This window comes from Brachycentrus maculatus, unplaced genomic scaffold (genome assembly GCF_059751285.1).
Source record: "Brachycentrus maculatus isolate JH-2025_06_01 unplaced genomic scaffold, ASM5975128v1 h1tg000041l, whole genome shotgun sequence".
In the NCBI taxonomy this organism is placed as follows: domain Eukaryota; kingdom Metazoa; phylum Arthropoda; class Insecta; order Trichoptera; family Brachycentridae; genus Brachycentrus; species Brachycentrus maculatus.
This window is the reverse complement of record NW_028280795.1, coordinates 961,906-979,045: the sequence shown is the minus strand read 5'-3', so window position 1 is coordinate 979,045 and position 17,140 is coordinate 961,906. Positions and strand designations below refer to the sequence as shown.

Here is a 17,140-nt window from a genome sequence, read left to right as displayed (position 1 = left end):
GATTAAAAGAGATGACTCATAGAAGAAATGATATAATAATGGACATTAAGGTTTTAACGAAGAGAAGTAACTACTTAAGAAAGTACATAACATATCTTGAATAAATACAAATTAATTCGGCTTGAAAGTAGCTATTTCATTTTGAAAATACGTTTAATATATATAAATAAACTTGTAAAATGTATTTTATGATATGTTGACAAAACAATAACAAAAGGACTCATTTTGACACAAACTCAAAATGTTAGAGGAATATTTGTGATTTTTTTTATCAGTAGCAAGAATTGTTTGTGACTTTATTATCATTTATAATTCCGATAATTCTTTGATGTGGTAACCCTACTCTTGCAAACAAATTTCACCCGTGATACGAGACGTCATATTCTTTGTAGAATTTTGTCCCATTGTAACGCCGATTCCAAATGCCTCCAGAGGAATTGCATGCGCCAGGCAGCCTGAGCGCGATCATATTTATTGAGGTGTGTAAAACGTGTTTTATTTTATGCAGGTATTATCCCTTCCCCATAAAAAGGGAATGGAAACTGAGTGGAAATATGACAATAAAAACAATTTTTAATGTATAACTTGAATTTTACATATTTACACTATAATTAATTATCATCGAATAAGTAGGGTGCAAAAGTGTCAGAAGACATTCGAAAATACATTTCATTAATTGATTCAAAATTGAGTCACTTTGATAAAATCCATCTATTTTCAATTAAATATTAAGTTGGTGAAACCACTATTTTATAATATTATGAAATAATCATTTAAATTTTATTTTTATTTTAATGTGAAAGTTAGCATGTAGTTTTATCATTTTAATATTAAAATTAATGTAAATATACAAAAAAGTGAATTCTCACGTAAACGGTGCATTGTTATTCGTCTTATAAACAAAAAATAGATACTTTTGAATTTTATTTTAATATGCTAAATAGATCAATTGAAAAGTTAAAATCGATTAAAGGAAAAAATGCTTTTCACGTAGTAAAATTCAAATAAAATATTTCAATGATTTAAATTGTGTATCAAAAGAATAAACGACAGTCAGTAATTTTGAAGTCATCTTTTTTCATCGTAAATTGCAGTCGCCTAAATGCCATTTACCCTATGAATTATTTTTTTTTTATTTATATGTAGGTTAAAAAAGGGTATTTTAGTAACTAAAAACTGTTTTTAAATAAATTGGCTACCATAACTAATTATTATGCCAACTTAATTTTTAAATGTGTATGGGTTTGGAAAAAGGTGTGAGAGATTTAAATGAAAACTAGCTAATCAATGAACAACTTGAGGAATTGACTGTAGCAGGATACATATTTTTCCTTATATATTTTTTTACAAAAATGTTAATAATATGGTATACAACCACTCACCGAGATTTTTTGTCTACCGGTTTCGAGACGTACCCGTCTCTTCGTCAGGGCAATCACTAACACAGCATGCAAACAATACTACCCTTCACCACCATAGCACCATGTACACACTCGAAACTACAAAAAATGTCTAACACATCGCTCATTCCTTTCAAGAACGTCATAAATCAAAAAACTTGATTTTTCAGGAGAACGTTTTTAATGTTTTAAAATATAACACAATGCATTAAAAATAAATATCAAGCCTCTTATTGAACAATTTACTGTGCAACATATCTTTTAAGGTAAAATCTGAAGGTTTTTTCTCCATTTGAAAAACATTTGATATTTTAAAAAAATATATTAAACAATACATTTTCTTCAAAATGCGAAAACAACATTTTCTGCCCTGTAGCGGGTAAATATTAATTTAAAAATATGCCTCTTTTGCTGGGATATAGTACATTTTCTGGGCATTCCAAAAACATGCATAACCGAAAATTGACGATTTTCGATTTATGACGTTCTTGAAAGGAGTGAGCGACATGCGATTTTTGGTCGACCTGAAGACCATATTTTTCAATGAAATTGATATCATTGATGAGACAGATGACGAGGAATTGTTTTCTTTGAGTGGTATAAAGGAAATGTCGGTAAACCGGGAGAATTTTTTTGAATTTTATTGTAAGAAAAAACAAGAGAAATCAAATTGTCGTACGTCGGGGACATTCAATGTCACTTGTCTAACCCATTTTTGAAACATTCTGAAAAAAAGAAGACACGTCCCTCCTTTAAAAGGATTTTTTTTAATCATAACATGTCTAAGAAAGCGAAATAAAATACAACACTCTCCTTATCATTCATCGTTCACTTTCTGTAATACCACTTTAAAAATAATACTTTGGTTATACTTTGTGTAAAAAATTACTTTGGTATTATACAAAGCGAACGATGAATGATAAGGAGAGTATTATATTACCATACCACGATGATTACAATGCTTTTAATATGCAAAATAAAATATGTTTGAACATTTTTAGTAAACATTTCTAACATTTAATTTTTTTTTCTGCTTAATAAAAAAGCTTCGTTACATCTCACCGATAGCTGTCTCTAGTGAAGTTCTAGTGATTCAAGAACAAGGTTTCAAAATCGGTTCATATATAAAGAACATCCCAGAATTTGAGTTGTGTGATTGTCAATAATGGGTAGAATTGCTGAATGTTAAACGTTAAGTTATCAGTTAAAACAGCCCCGTAAATGCCAAGACTTCCATATTCTTCTTCATCTTTGATGAGATGTCAAAAAATAATATTTTTACTAAATATATGTTTTTTTTTAATACAAATTTTCTTATTTTAAAATTGATATCTTAATGCAGGTGGATTTATTGGGGCTTGAATGGATTATCGTCATACTAATGAATTAAATAGATTTTTAAAACAAATTGAGTAATCGAAATCACAAGCTGGGTCACGGAAATAATTATACCCTTAAGTCAATTTATCGTACATCCTCTTTTGGATGGTTGCCAAATTATAAAATTGTAATCAAATATCACTTTGTGAGAAACTTGAATGATATGCAACCTGAACCTTATTTTCGTATTAAATTTAAAAATTAAAAAAAAGACAATAAATTTTGATGCCGTAATAAAAAGTTTGCAGAGTAATATTTCTTTCACTGAACACTAATACAAAACAGAATATAAATTTAAAACCTTCGTGTTGCATTAAAAATGCTACATTTTGCTATCTGAAAAGTTTTCTTCAAGAAATTAGCACGCGATTTTATTTAAATACATTTTCTTAACAAAAAAGTGTTTTAAGTCTTTTTGTTCGTAACTTGATATGGCAAAAATTTATCTCAAAAAAGAATTTTGGTAGAAATGTAAAAATATAAATGTTCGTTAGTTCAAAATCTTAAGTCTCTCTAAGTTAAGTGTGCGTTCTATTTTTATTTCATTTTCATTTAACCAAACTTAATCACAGCCATGCGTGGTCGGGTATAACTGGTACATATTAATTTATTCAAAATATTTTGTATGCGGTCAAATACTTGTTAATACTTCTGGGTTTCCCCACTTATTTTATGTTTTTAGGAATGAGTTCCAAAAAAAATAGTAGTATGGTTGCATATCATGGGTAGAATGGTGGATATACGTATTGCACGTATGTTATGTGATCATTTAAACCGACTATGATAGGTCATAAACCCTGTAAATACCTTGACTTCTAAATTCTTCTTCCTCCAAACTCTATGAGATGTCAAAAATGTAATTTAAATTAATTTTACGTTTTTTGAAACATTAATGTATTTATGCCACATGTAACGTCTTCAGTATATGTAGTTCAAACAATAAAACACTATCCTTATCATCCATTGTTCACTTTGTGAAATACAACTTTTTTTGGTGTTACACAAAGTAAACAATGAATGATAAGGAGTGTATTATTACCATATCACAAAGTTATCAAAGCTTTTAATATACATAATACAAACAATAAAACGTTATCGCCAATCGATCGTATTCTCATAATATGCTATAATTTTCAGCTTACCATGTAGGTGCTTTCGAGCCAATTCAACCAGAGATGTGTATTTAGAATTTCATGTTTATTTATTGCTTAAACTTGGCTCTAGTAATAGTTCCGAGATACTTCGGCCAAACAATACATGTGATAAACGATCGAAATGAGACAGTAATTGTTGGCATACATTCCAGTATTTTGATTCTGTCTAAATTTTTCTTCGCAAATTTTGGGTTTCGCTCCACTTCGACGTGCCCTACGTAAAGTGTTGTAACATTTTTGTCAATTTTGAGATATTTGGTGTATGTTATCAACTGACCGTTATCTACAAATATAAAAATAAAAAATATTTATATATATATAAAATATAAATTACGCCTAGATTTCATGCGTATAAGACACTATATACATTGAATTTTCGAAATGAACTAAACTTCTAAAACGCTAACTAATTAATTTAGACAAAACATAAAGTTTTAAAACGATTAAATATATTATTTTATCGTGTTTTTTAATGTTTAATACTACTTTAGAATTTCAAATAAAACCGTCAATTAATAAAAATAAATGTGATGAAAAAATCTTCTGAGCTCTCTCCTGTAAAGTAACAGATTTGCAGATAGAGTACTTTACATAGGGGCCGTTGACTTCATCTATTATGTTACCCTTATCGTCACCCAATGGTAAATAGGGCACTGCATCGTATTACCGCAGTTTGTTCTTGATCGTTACTTACGTGAAGGCAATATGATCACTCCTGCGCTTCAGATTAATATTAAATAGAGTGCGTTATATTAATAACAGTGCAAAAAAGCTTAAAGGGGATATATGTATAATTATTAGTGTAATATAAAATGATGTGGGTAATATTAATAAGAGTGTAAAATCACTGATATTTTTGTCCACCCCTGCTGGAAATTGAGCGAGGGACTTACGGCACGGTAGCTAAACACGCTAACCATTACACCATGGAGGCGGACATTTTGCTCCACTTAGGAACTATTTACGATATAATTAATAATAATGATAATAAATCCCTTACCGCACCCCAATGGTGCATAGGACACTGCTTCATATAAACGCAATGTTATGTCGATCGATTACACATGAAGGAAAGGTGATCAGCCCTCCACTTCAGGTATCAGTCCAGTGTAATATTGAATAAATATTAGAGTGAAAAATCACTTATATTTATTAAACCCCCCTGGGAATCGAACCCGGGACCTCCAGAACGGTAGGCAAGCATGCTGACCATTACACTACGATATTACAAAAAAAATATTTTTAATTTAATATAACATATACAAGTGAAGCAAGTTCTCTTACCCTATATGATCCAAGGTCTGTAACAGAACAGCTGAGGACAGCTTCTCTACCTACTGCGACGGTGACGTTTTGTAGTGGTCCAACAAAGTCAGGGTCTATTTCCCCAGTCGTCACAGTTGATGCTGACGTGATGCTCCCACTACTAGTTGGTCTGACGTCAACTGAAAAAAAAACAATGAAGGTAATTGGTGGCTTTAATATTAAATTTAAGTTATTTTGTTCAATAATTAAATCTATGACTGAAAGATACTTTACATGGGCTTTTTGTAAGCTGTTCTTTTCTATCAGAATCGTTGCAAGCAACTCTGATAACAACTCATTAATTTAACACTCTCCTTATCATTCATTGTTCACTTTGTGTAATACCACTTAATAAACTAATTCGTGAGTACCGGTTTCGTAATAATAGGGTAATTAAATTGATTTTTTTTTTGACATCTCATCAAAGAAGAAGAAGAATATGGAAGTCTGGACATTTACGGGGCTGACGACCGTCATAGGCTGGTTTAAGTCAGCACTTTACACATGTAAAACATTCACCAATTCTACCTATTATTGACAACCACACTACTCATTTTCTTGGAAGTTCTATATACGAGTATATGAACCCATTTTGAAACATTGTTCTTGAATCGCTAGAACTTCACTAGAGGCAGCTATTGGTGAGATGACTTCCATATTCTTCTTCATCTTTGATGAGATGTCAAAAAATAACATGAAAAACACTCCTTTAATTTGAGATAATCCAGATTTGTGAACAAGTATTAGGACACACTTAAAATGTGGTAAAATGAAATTATTACGGTCTGACATTATTTCAAAAATAAAATTTTGAAATGGAAAAAGATGAAAAATGAATGAAAGTGGGAATATTTTTAAAAGTGGACTTGAAGTTGGATTTAGTTGGTTATTTATAATGGGTTAGTCTTTATTAATTGCTACTTATTTCTAATTTTTCTAGATTATCTTAACAAAGACCAGTTTAATTTACATATAAATTTCTATACCTATTGGTGTATTAAAATCATGGACTTCAGATATAAAAAATACAAAGGGTGCCATACCACAATGTTAACAATGTTTTTAATATCAAAATATATGTATTGATTACTTAGTTTCACATTTTTATGATTTTTTTATGCACATACATCTTTTTATCAGTATATCAATTACTGAATTTTTTTTATGTGTTCCTTTTAAGGTCTTATACAGACTCGTACATTACAATATGATCCCAAAAATAGAACGTATTTCGAAACAAAAGTAAATAAAACAAGATATTATGAAATCTTTGAGGCGAGAGGAATAGGTAATATTTATGTATAAAAACATAACCCTTCCCACACAAAAACGTTTAAAAATAAAAATAAGAGTATTTTTAAAAAGAACCGTTAGACAATAAATGTATATGTATGGATTTAAAGTACAATTTTAAAGCCTTTATTAAGTTTGTTTTGAAAAATAAATATAAACATTATTTTTTTGAGTGTCTACGCAAAAAATATTATCTCTTATAAATGTCCGTGTGTTTTTCGTATTGTATTTCGATTATTTGTATTACCAAAAAAAGTACATTACAAAGCCTTAGAACTAAAGAAAATATATGTCGACAAATTATAAATCATTTCTAGATAAACGAAGATACTCTTTCAGTTAAAATTCTATTTGATTATATGTATTACTAAATAAAAATATATTATCAGTTACAGAGTTTCCCCATTTTAAAGAATGCGCTGCTTTGGATCTCAATCTACATATCGCTCACTCCTTTCAAGAACGTCATAAATCAGAAAACTTGATTTTTCAGGAGAAAGTTTTTAAAGTTTCAAAATATAACACAATGTATTAAAAATAAATATCAAGCAATTTATTGAACTTTTTACTGTGCATTAGATATTTTTAGGTAAAATCTGAAGGTTTTTTCTCCATTCGAAAAATATTTTAGATTGCTGGGATATAGTATATTTTTTGGGCATTCCGTTCATGTATGTACAACTGAAAATTTACGATTTTTTTATTTATGACGTTCTTGAAAGGAGTGAGCGATATGTGTTTATATTTATATATATATAAATATATATATATATATATATATATATATATATATATATATATGTATATATATATATATATATATATATATATATATATATATATATATATATATATATATATATATATATATATATATTATATATATATATATATATATATATATATATATATATATATATATATATATATATATATATATATATATATATATATATATATATATATATATATATATATATGTATATATATATATAAATATATATATATATATATATATATATATATGTATATATATATATATATATATATATATATATATATATATATATATATATATATATATATATATATATATATATATATATATATATATATATATATATATATATATATATATGTATATATATATATACATATATATAAATCAGTTTCAGTTTCAATGCATGTTTTTGGAGTGCCCAGAAAATGTACTATATCCCAGCAAAAGCGGCATATTTTTAACGTAATATTTACCCGCTATAAGGCAGAAGGTGTTGTTTTTGCATTTTGAAGAAAAGGTACAGTTTAATTATTTTTTTTAAGTATACAAAATATTTTTCAAATGGAGAAAAAACATTCAAGTTTTGCCTAGAATAATCTGTTGCACAGTAAAAAGTTCAATACGTGGCTTTTTATTTTTATTACATTTTACTATTTGTTTAAATTTAAAAACGATCTCCTGAAAAATCATGTTTTTTGGTATATGACGTAGTTGAAAGGAGTGAGCGAAATATATATTTTTTTACATGCATACTTATTTACTTTTGATGAGGCCTATCACAGAGTATTGCCACCCTTCCTCTCATTAACCTTTCCCGAAAATACCCTCAACAACAACAAGTTAGCGGTCAGTGTTTACCAGTGTTCACGTGTCTTTGGTTGGGGAAGTAAGCCTGAGAAATAAGGTTCATTTGACCCTATCACTATCATTTCAATGTGAGTGTGTATGTGTATCATCTTGTATTGTAAAAAGTGCTCATTTTGTTACCGAAAGATCTACAAATATTTCTACAAGCAAATCAACTGAACAGGTCAGTCAATTTTTACAAAATTAATTATTTTCCTTTCTCTTAGTCAACTCTTACTTTATTTTTTAAACCATGCATTATTCGAAAACTTATTTTGTTTTTATTAAATATAATGGCCAACATCTATGGTCCAAAAAATTTGCAATTAAAAATTAATTCAATTCATTACTTATATATATTCGCATTAATATACTCTTGAAACAAAATCGTTTTCTATGCAGAGTATAACATTGCAACAATATAATTTTGTAAAGCCACTGATATTTGGTGTTTGACATCAATACTAGAAGAGGCATTGAACTCATTTTATAAAGCGTATTACGTTAATAGTTTTAATTTCAAAATTGACATACTAACGAGAATTTTCACAGGATAATACAAAAAATATCAGTTGATTGGTATATTTTTTTCCAAAATAATGTTAAATTCTGTTAAAAGTCGATCAATAATCATGTTTTATTAATTGATAAGGGAGACACTTTGTGGAATCAATCTATTTTGAATTTATGTTTTACTTGATAAATATATGTACCTACGTACTACTATTTCTACCATAAAAATTTGCGTTTTATTTTGGTAATGATTAATCAATATTTAACTTTTTATGGATATTTGAGGTCGACGAATAATGTTTTAAGATCAATTATTTTCCTGTAAAGCACAAATGGATTTATCAAATGAAAAATCGATGAATGTACATGAAATTTTTTGTTTCCACGAATTTTTAATTTTTATTTATTATGTCGTCTTTTTGGTAAATGTACTCTTCCACTTATGGACTTTTATATTATTTATTGATTCGGCATTAACATGTTGATTATTTAAGAAATAACTAGTAAAATACCACATATTAAGTTTTATTTCATTACACTAGAATAGTTTTGAAAACTACAGATGTTTTCATCTACAGGTAAAAAGTAAAACATAAAAATATCGATTAGTGATATTTCTACTCTTAATTCAATTTATTTAATATGTTTTACTTTCCACCTGTAGATGAAAACATCTTTAGTTTTCTGAACTAGTTATGTGTAATGAAATAAAACTCATTTAGTGGTATTGTACATGTTTTTAATGTGGTAATTTTTACAAAAGATTGGTGTAATTTCCAATCTGCTTCTAGAGTAATATAATTAAATATTCTAAAAATATCAGCCTATTATCGTATAAATTAAATTATTAATTGCGATACCGGGAGAACATAATCAAGCAGGACATTAATTTATTTCGTTTGCAACCTTTCGGATTGTTGTATACATGGTAATTAACTATAACAGTGTGCACCAAATTCGATAATTTTGCTTGTTTAACGTTCGCATTTCGGTACGTCCATTATATTCCGGGTATAAAATACTGTTCGGGTAAGTAACAAATTGCATTCAATACAACATCAGCCTACTGGCTAATGAAACTTTATAAATAACACCAGCTGGATGTTTCTGACACACACTTTATTTTTAGTTAAACAAAAAATATCGGATTTTCTTTTATTCCTGTGATGATAAATTATTACGTAAAAGCATTCGTGCACAGATATGTTAGTATTCTAAGTGACGGTTTCAAGGACTTTAATTATTTTCATGAAACCGATTACGAAAATGTTTCGTCTCAAGAAATTATATGAACCCCCAATTTTGAGCTACTAGTAAAAAAAGGCTTTTCGACTAGATGTTGTACCTCACGGAACTAATTTTGATCATAATCATTGTTTCTATATTAAGTTCTTATAATTAATTTACTTTTATGTGATCTGTGAATGAATTTTTTGAAGAAAGTTTAACTGATTCCTACTCCGGATTAATTAAACTTACTTGTGTGTTCATGATTCATTCACATATTGTTATGATTGTTATTTTAATATTTTATTTGATAACCTTATTGGTGAAAACGTTTAACTATATACTTGCTTTTCTACCTTTTTTATTATTAATATTTTAACTATTTTGATTGACTTGACATTTACATACCATAATTTAAATAAAATCTCACACTCCAAGTCAGTCAAAGTCTAAGTCATCTAGTGGGTAGGTACTAAAAAAATGTCTGAGATAAAGACGACAAATGAATCACACTGGGAATATTTTCAAAACTTTTGAAAATATTCCATTGTGATTCATTTGTTTCAAATCGTAATAATTTTATCTTAATGAACTGATGATTGAATAATCTTCCGAAACCGTTAGTCTCAAAAAAGTGTTTATAAAATAAGTATTACACAAAGTAAACAATGGATGATAAGGAGAGTGTTTTATTACCATACCCACAAAGATATCAATGCTTTTAATATACAAAATTTATGTTTAACTTTCTTACCACTTATTGGTAAAAGTTTAACTTGTAATCATTTCAAAATGAAGTTATTTTGGGTATGTTTAAACTTATTTCGACTAAAAGCATTACTTGATTGGACATCCTTGTATTCACATGAAACAGTGCGCGTGCAAATAAACTGCGCTATTTGCTCGGCAGTAGCAATCACAGCGCAGTAAGCTTCGATGTTTGCGCAAAATGGATGATGAACTCATTTGGGAATTTCCGCAACTTTATTCGTCTAAGTAAAGTGATTCCAATTATCAAAATTGATGATAATTTCAGCCATGAAAACGCAAGCATTCTGATGCATTTTCTACACAAACAGATTGAATTTAAGTTTTCTACTGATATTACTTGGTGGAACTACATTTTAAATCATAAAATAATAAATATAATGTTTTTTTCCACTATATTGTATTTGACCAGTGACCAGGTTTAATCGTTACCAACATCATCACACTGGTGGGAGGCTAGACAAAATTTTATGTTTTATACACAACAAAGCAGGGGTTTAATATTGTGATTTTATATTTTTTGTGTATATAACATTTTTTTCTCTAGCCAGTCTAGTGATGTCGGTAACGATGGAACCCGGTCACTAGTCAAATAAAATATATTGTGGATTAATTACATAGTCGTTATTTTATTACATGAACTGATCAAAGGAATAAATATGATTTCCTCATCTTCTTTTAAAACATGTGTTTTGTGAACTTTTTATTTTGGCATAAATTTAACTTAAAATAATGCGTTAGAAATATACATTTTTTATCAACTCTAGTTTTTAATATTTCTTTTATGTTCATTTCAAAGTAACATTTTAGAAATGACTGACATTAAGTGATATATCAATTTTATGAAAAAATAAAGTAGGTACTAACATGGATAAAAAAATCTGTATATGTAAGGACGTTAGGATATGTCCTAATAAATAACAAACATTATTACATATCGATTTTTGGTCAATAACAACTACCATATATATAGAAATCCATTACTCGTTCCATCCCAACCAATCATCCCTGACTGTATACAATCTTTTTTTGGACTCTTTGAATACACTTACATAATAATACTTAATAAAAAATAAAGAATAATAGTTCAAAAGATTTTATTAGCATAAAGATGTTTGATAGGTTGTAATTTATTGAATATCTCGTCTGTAAGTCCGTCGTGGAGCTTTAAGTATTATTTCCATCTTTTTTTTTGGGAAACGATAGCACGTTTTAATAATTCATTACTCGTACCACCTCAACCAATAACTCCATATTGTTCTTTTATTCGACTTCTTGAATAAACATTAGTTAATAAAGGCGTTAAAAGTTATGTCGGTGCCTTAAATGCTATTTTTCCGCATAAACTTCACATTTGCCAAGAACGAATGAGCGGTTTCCAAGTAAAGGTGGTTAAGAACACCCTGTAATTATTTTCTTTCTTGGTCGTTTTAGCAGTCGTAGAGGAAACTTTAACCCCCTTTGTGATGTGGAACATTTATTTTTATCTTCTCTTGTTCTGTGCTGAGACAAAGAGCGTTCATAAAATATTCCTATATTATTTAACCGATTAATGTTTTTTTTTAATACTCTATTTTTCTTTTCTGTTTTTCTATTTTTTTTAACACGTTTCGATTTCAAAGTGCATATAAATATTAGGTGTATTTTCAGATGTTTTATTAAAAAAAATACAAATATTTCACGACAAAACCACTTTAAAAGGCTTCTACCTAAAACTCAGATTTATAAACGCACAGATTAACAAATATTTGGGCACACTCGAAATATTTCGAGTAGAATAACTGGTCAAATTAAAGTTTAAATAAAATTTGAAAATCATATTTTCAGGCGTCTCCTACTACGAAAAATAATTTGGGATCTTACATATAATTTATAAAGTTCTCTGCTAAAAAAAATATTTTATTGATTCGGCTGTAAGTTTTACTTGGTAAATATCAATATTTCTTTAAATCTATTGTGACACGTGTTTCGATGCATTCCGTATCATTTTCATCATACGGTATTTGAACTCGACCATAGATAGTGACGACAACTCACATGTCTAAGAAAGTGTCAACAATTAAAAGGAATATACATGTTCCGAAATTTGAGTAGTATGGTTGTCAATCATGGGTAGAATGGTGAATGTTACCCAGTGGTGGGATTCAGCCAGTTCGCACCGGTCCGTTAGAACCGGTGCCTAAAATTTTTAGAGTTCGCCGAAGCGGTCCTTAACCCTTTGTTGTCACACAATATTCCGATCGAGATCAGATATCGCAGCACGCTCGGTTTACTTGGTCCGCTACAGTGTAAAAATATTTGAACCTCACGAAATGAAAAAATATTGGAAAGATGAAAAAAAAAATTGTGGAAAAATTAAGTTATTGCAGTTAGTAAAAAGAATATCGTGAAAGATATATGCTTCAAAAATGTATAAGTTAACAATGTTTTCCTTTCTATAACTTGCCGGTCTCCCACAGAGCCAGATGGAGATAGAAAAATTTAATACATAAAAAAATGCGATAGAAAATCACTTCAACATTTTACATTACTTTTAACTGACTTTTAAATCTATGCCTACTATTATAATTGGAGCATTCTAAGTTGGTATGTGAATGTTCTGTTTATGAGTTGAATAAAAAATAAATAAATGAATAAATGTAAAAACTATTTTTTATAGGTAGGGGGGTAGGGATAGTACCTACAGGGCGTACCGGTTCTTAAAAATTTTGAATCCCCGTGTATTAAGTGTAAATACTCAGACTCTCATATTCTCCTTCATCTATGTTGAGTGAATGGTGAATGTTTCACGTATGCAAAGTGATAATTTTACCAGCCTTTGAGAGGTAACAAGTCCTGAAATACCCAGACTTTCATATTCTTCTTCATCTATGTAAGTTGAGATATCAAAAAAATGTAAAAATAACTCCAAAATGGAAAAAACCTAAAACTTGTGAACAAGTATTTGAGCACTGAAAATATTATAAACAAGTTGTCATATTATAAGAAGTTAAATTATAATAAAACATACAATTATGAACATACATGTTTTGCCTCATTTTAAAAATATCACAATGTTTTTACTGTAATTAGAAAAGTATGTGAGTTATGTGCAAATAAAACATGGATTTACACATAAAAATACAAAATATTTTCCAAATTAAAAGTTAAAAAATTGATGAACTCGTTATTAAGACGCACTCGAAAAAGTTATATTTATTAATTTATTTTAAAAATAAATTGTCTGTACAATCGATTCAGAATTTCTGTTAAAGCAATTAAACTTTGAAGATTTGCAAGAAACTCAGGAACTTTTAATTCGATTTTAATGGCAGCATAAGTATTCTACATTTTTAATATTATTTCTTGTAAAATTGTAAATAATTTGCACCATTCTGGAGTTGAAAATTCTTATTTTGTTAAATTAAGTTTCTTTGTAGTTCGAGGTCTCGGTTAACGAACACAAAAACTTTACCTTATTCTTTTGGTTACGAAAAATAAAAAAAAACCTCCTTGGTAACTTAAAAAAATTGACATAAATAAAGTAAATTTGATTAGGAATACACTTTGCCACAAATGGAACGTATTATACACATAATGAATAAATAAACAAACGATAAAATACTGCATCTTTTCCCTTTTTTACATCTTACTAACTAACCACCAACCTGATTCTTGCAGAGGTAGGCAGAGAGAATCAACCGCCATACATATCTATCTTTGCGAACAAACTTTTCCTGTTCCACATTTATGCATCTCCTCATATACGAATATATCCGCCTATTATTTCGACTCCTGACTTGAGTATTTTCAAGCGTTTGAAATTTTCGATCGTGCCAAGTTTTCCTCGGTCTTCTTCTGCTTCTATTACCAAACACATTCGCATCATAAATTTGTTTTGCTATTCTTTCTTCACTCATTTGGTTCGATTCGATCCGATAACTTTTCAACCGTTATTACTATCCGTTTTTAAATATTTGATACTATCATCTAACTTTTCCTATATTTTCATTTATTGATTCGGCAGTCACTTTGCGGTAATATCCATCCATATTTTTTTCAGTGCGTTTTGCTTTGCTTAAACGCGCACGTCGTAGCGTGTTTAGTAGCACCAGTAGCGCGCAGGTCATCTTCTGCGGCGGTCGTGTCGCTACACTAGCTATTGCGACTACTTGCGATGTATTTTTTTTCTCGTTTTCAGATACTTACAAAATAACAAAATTGTTACACTTCAACTTCAATTATTGTCAATAAAAGCAACATTTAATAATATTCATATGTTCCCGTTTTTTAATTACATTTTAATATTTTAAATCATTCACGCCGAAGTTTTTTAGCACCGCAAGGGAAAGGTTAAAGGACCTTGTTCAAAGAATGTGTGTGGTTTACGAATATTTTGAGTTATTAATAAGGCACTCTCCTCATTTACGCAATGGTTGACTATACCTGTAGGAAATAATTCTCTTGGCCCACAGGTGTGTTAGAGCACTTAAACTTGTTGGTTTATTAAGATATCATGATGGCGGTAATGGGTTTTACTTGTTTATGGCAAAAATAATATAAACGAGAAAATAAAATGAAGATAAACTAAAACGTGCTTAAAAGATTTTACTTTAAAATTTCGTAGAATAATTGTTTGCCTCCCGCAAATCGTAAAGCCAAATCTAACGTCGAGTTTCATTAAACTTAAACCATAATTAAATAGGGCGATAAATATTTTCGCGTAGAATCGCGCTATAACAAAATGTAATGTAAACCCCTTTGCGTTCATTTTTATTACAAACTAACTCCAACTGTCCACGTGTTACTGTGGCTCAGTCTTGTAAAATGGAAAAAAAACTAGATACCACATTTTTTCAATACGTTTCATTTCCAAATATTTCCGAAACAGTAAAATAATTCGAAATCTTTGAAAATACAATTTAATCCAGAATAATGAAAATGCTTAGTAATAGCAGCCGTCAATAAGCACGCTGTCAACCATAAACAATGCTTAATCTTACTGATGCGTTCAATAGATGGCACAGCCATTGCCGTAAAAAGGAGATATTACCGGTCACAAGTTAATAACTTTGGAAGACTTAATTTAAAAAAAAAAAATACATTTTTAATTATACATGTCAGATAAATAAAAATATACGCGTATTAAAAAGGAATTTTATGCAAGTCAGTGACTTTAGTAATGCCAATAATTAATGGCCAATTGTATATCATGAATCTTATTTGTAGTAATTACGTTTTACCAAGATATGCGTTTAAAACAAAAATCATCTTGCAAGTAATCCGGCCTATTTTAGTATGTTTAAGCTTAAGTAAGTTTTGTTTATAATGCAAAATTCAAGTGTGAAATATTTACTAACATTTGGAATAGATAAACAAGTTTCTGAGATAAGCTGTTTTATGAAATTAAGATGGACGGCGCTTGATTAGATATCTGACAACGAAAAGTCAAAAAGACAAGTATTTGATACATATTTCCTGTATTCATTTATATTGTCTCTCCAAATTGCCAATCAGCTGAGTGTTGCCCAGCAAGGTATGGATCGAAGCGTACTTTGTATCAACTTGAAACATCACCATTGCAGAGATGCGAGATGGACTGAAGTCATAGATGTCGTGAAACTTTTTCTCGTCTAAAGTGAGCTGAATCTAGGCATACGTCTACCAGAGGCGTACATTATATTCAAGAAGAAAAGCAGTGCCTACCTAAGATTACTCGTATTAAATATAAAAATATGACCGGTGCTTACTTTGCCATATCCTTACCCTTACTCATGCCCCATTCATAAATTTTGTAAAACGTTCGTCGGGTTGTGGTCCCGTGGTTAGTGTCGCGGACTTTTAAGTCAGAGTTTCTCCGTTCGAACCCACCCTCTGACAATTTGATACCTTTTTTAATAATGATCTGCTTAGGCTCACAGAAATAGTATGAAATTGAAATATTTGTGTAAATTATAAAAACATAAATATTTCTCGTTAAAAATACTGTTTTTTATCATTATTTTTTAATAGGCATAGGGATCCTGGGGGGTAGGGATGAAGTATCAGCCTCTGTCCATACATCATCCTCCCCCCTCATTAATCTGCATTAAAATTTTATCCCTTAAGAATGAATGAAAATTGTTCCTCTATGCGCAGCTGACAAAGATTCCCTAGGACTGGTGGGTTTAGAAAAAAAAATCCTTACCCACCCCTACCATCTACCCTGATTAAACCCTATGCACGCCACTGACGTCTACATTCCTGAAGATTCTATCCATGATCGTTCCTTTCATACTTTATTTTGGGTTTGAATGGGTTTAATTGGATCGAGAAATTTCGATAAAATAAGGTATGCGTATTTGGTCACGAATTTCTTCCGTCCGTGTGTCGGTGAACCCAGCTGTACAGGATAGTATCCATCTCCATGTTCCCGATAATTATTTCGGGTCTCGAGAAATTAGATTATTCAACCACCCAATCAATAAAATCAACCTACCAATGGCAATGGTGAT

General features: G+C 29.4%; 1 protein-coding gene across 1 annotated transcript in view; it reads right to left on the bottom strand.

Moving 5' to 3' along the window:
• LOC148312427 (lachesin-like) overlaps nucleotides 1-17,140 on the bottom strand; it is a 95,431-nt gene that overhangs the window by 25,752 nt on the left and 52,539 nt on the right. The window contains exon 2 of the mRNA XM_088277332.1: nucleotides 5,219-5,379. Coding sequence (XP_088133458.1) covers nucleotides 5,219-5,379 — 161 coding nt within the window. The remainder of the gene's footprint in view (nucleotides 1-5,218; nucleotides 5,380-17,140) is intronic.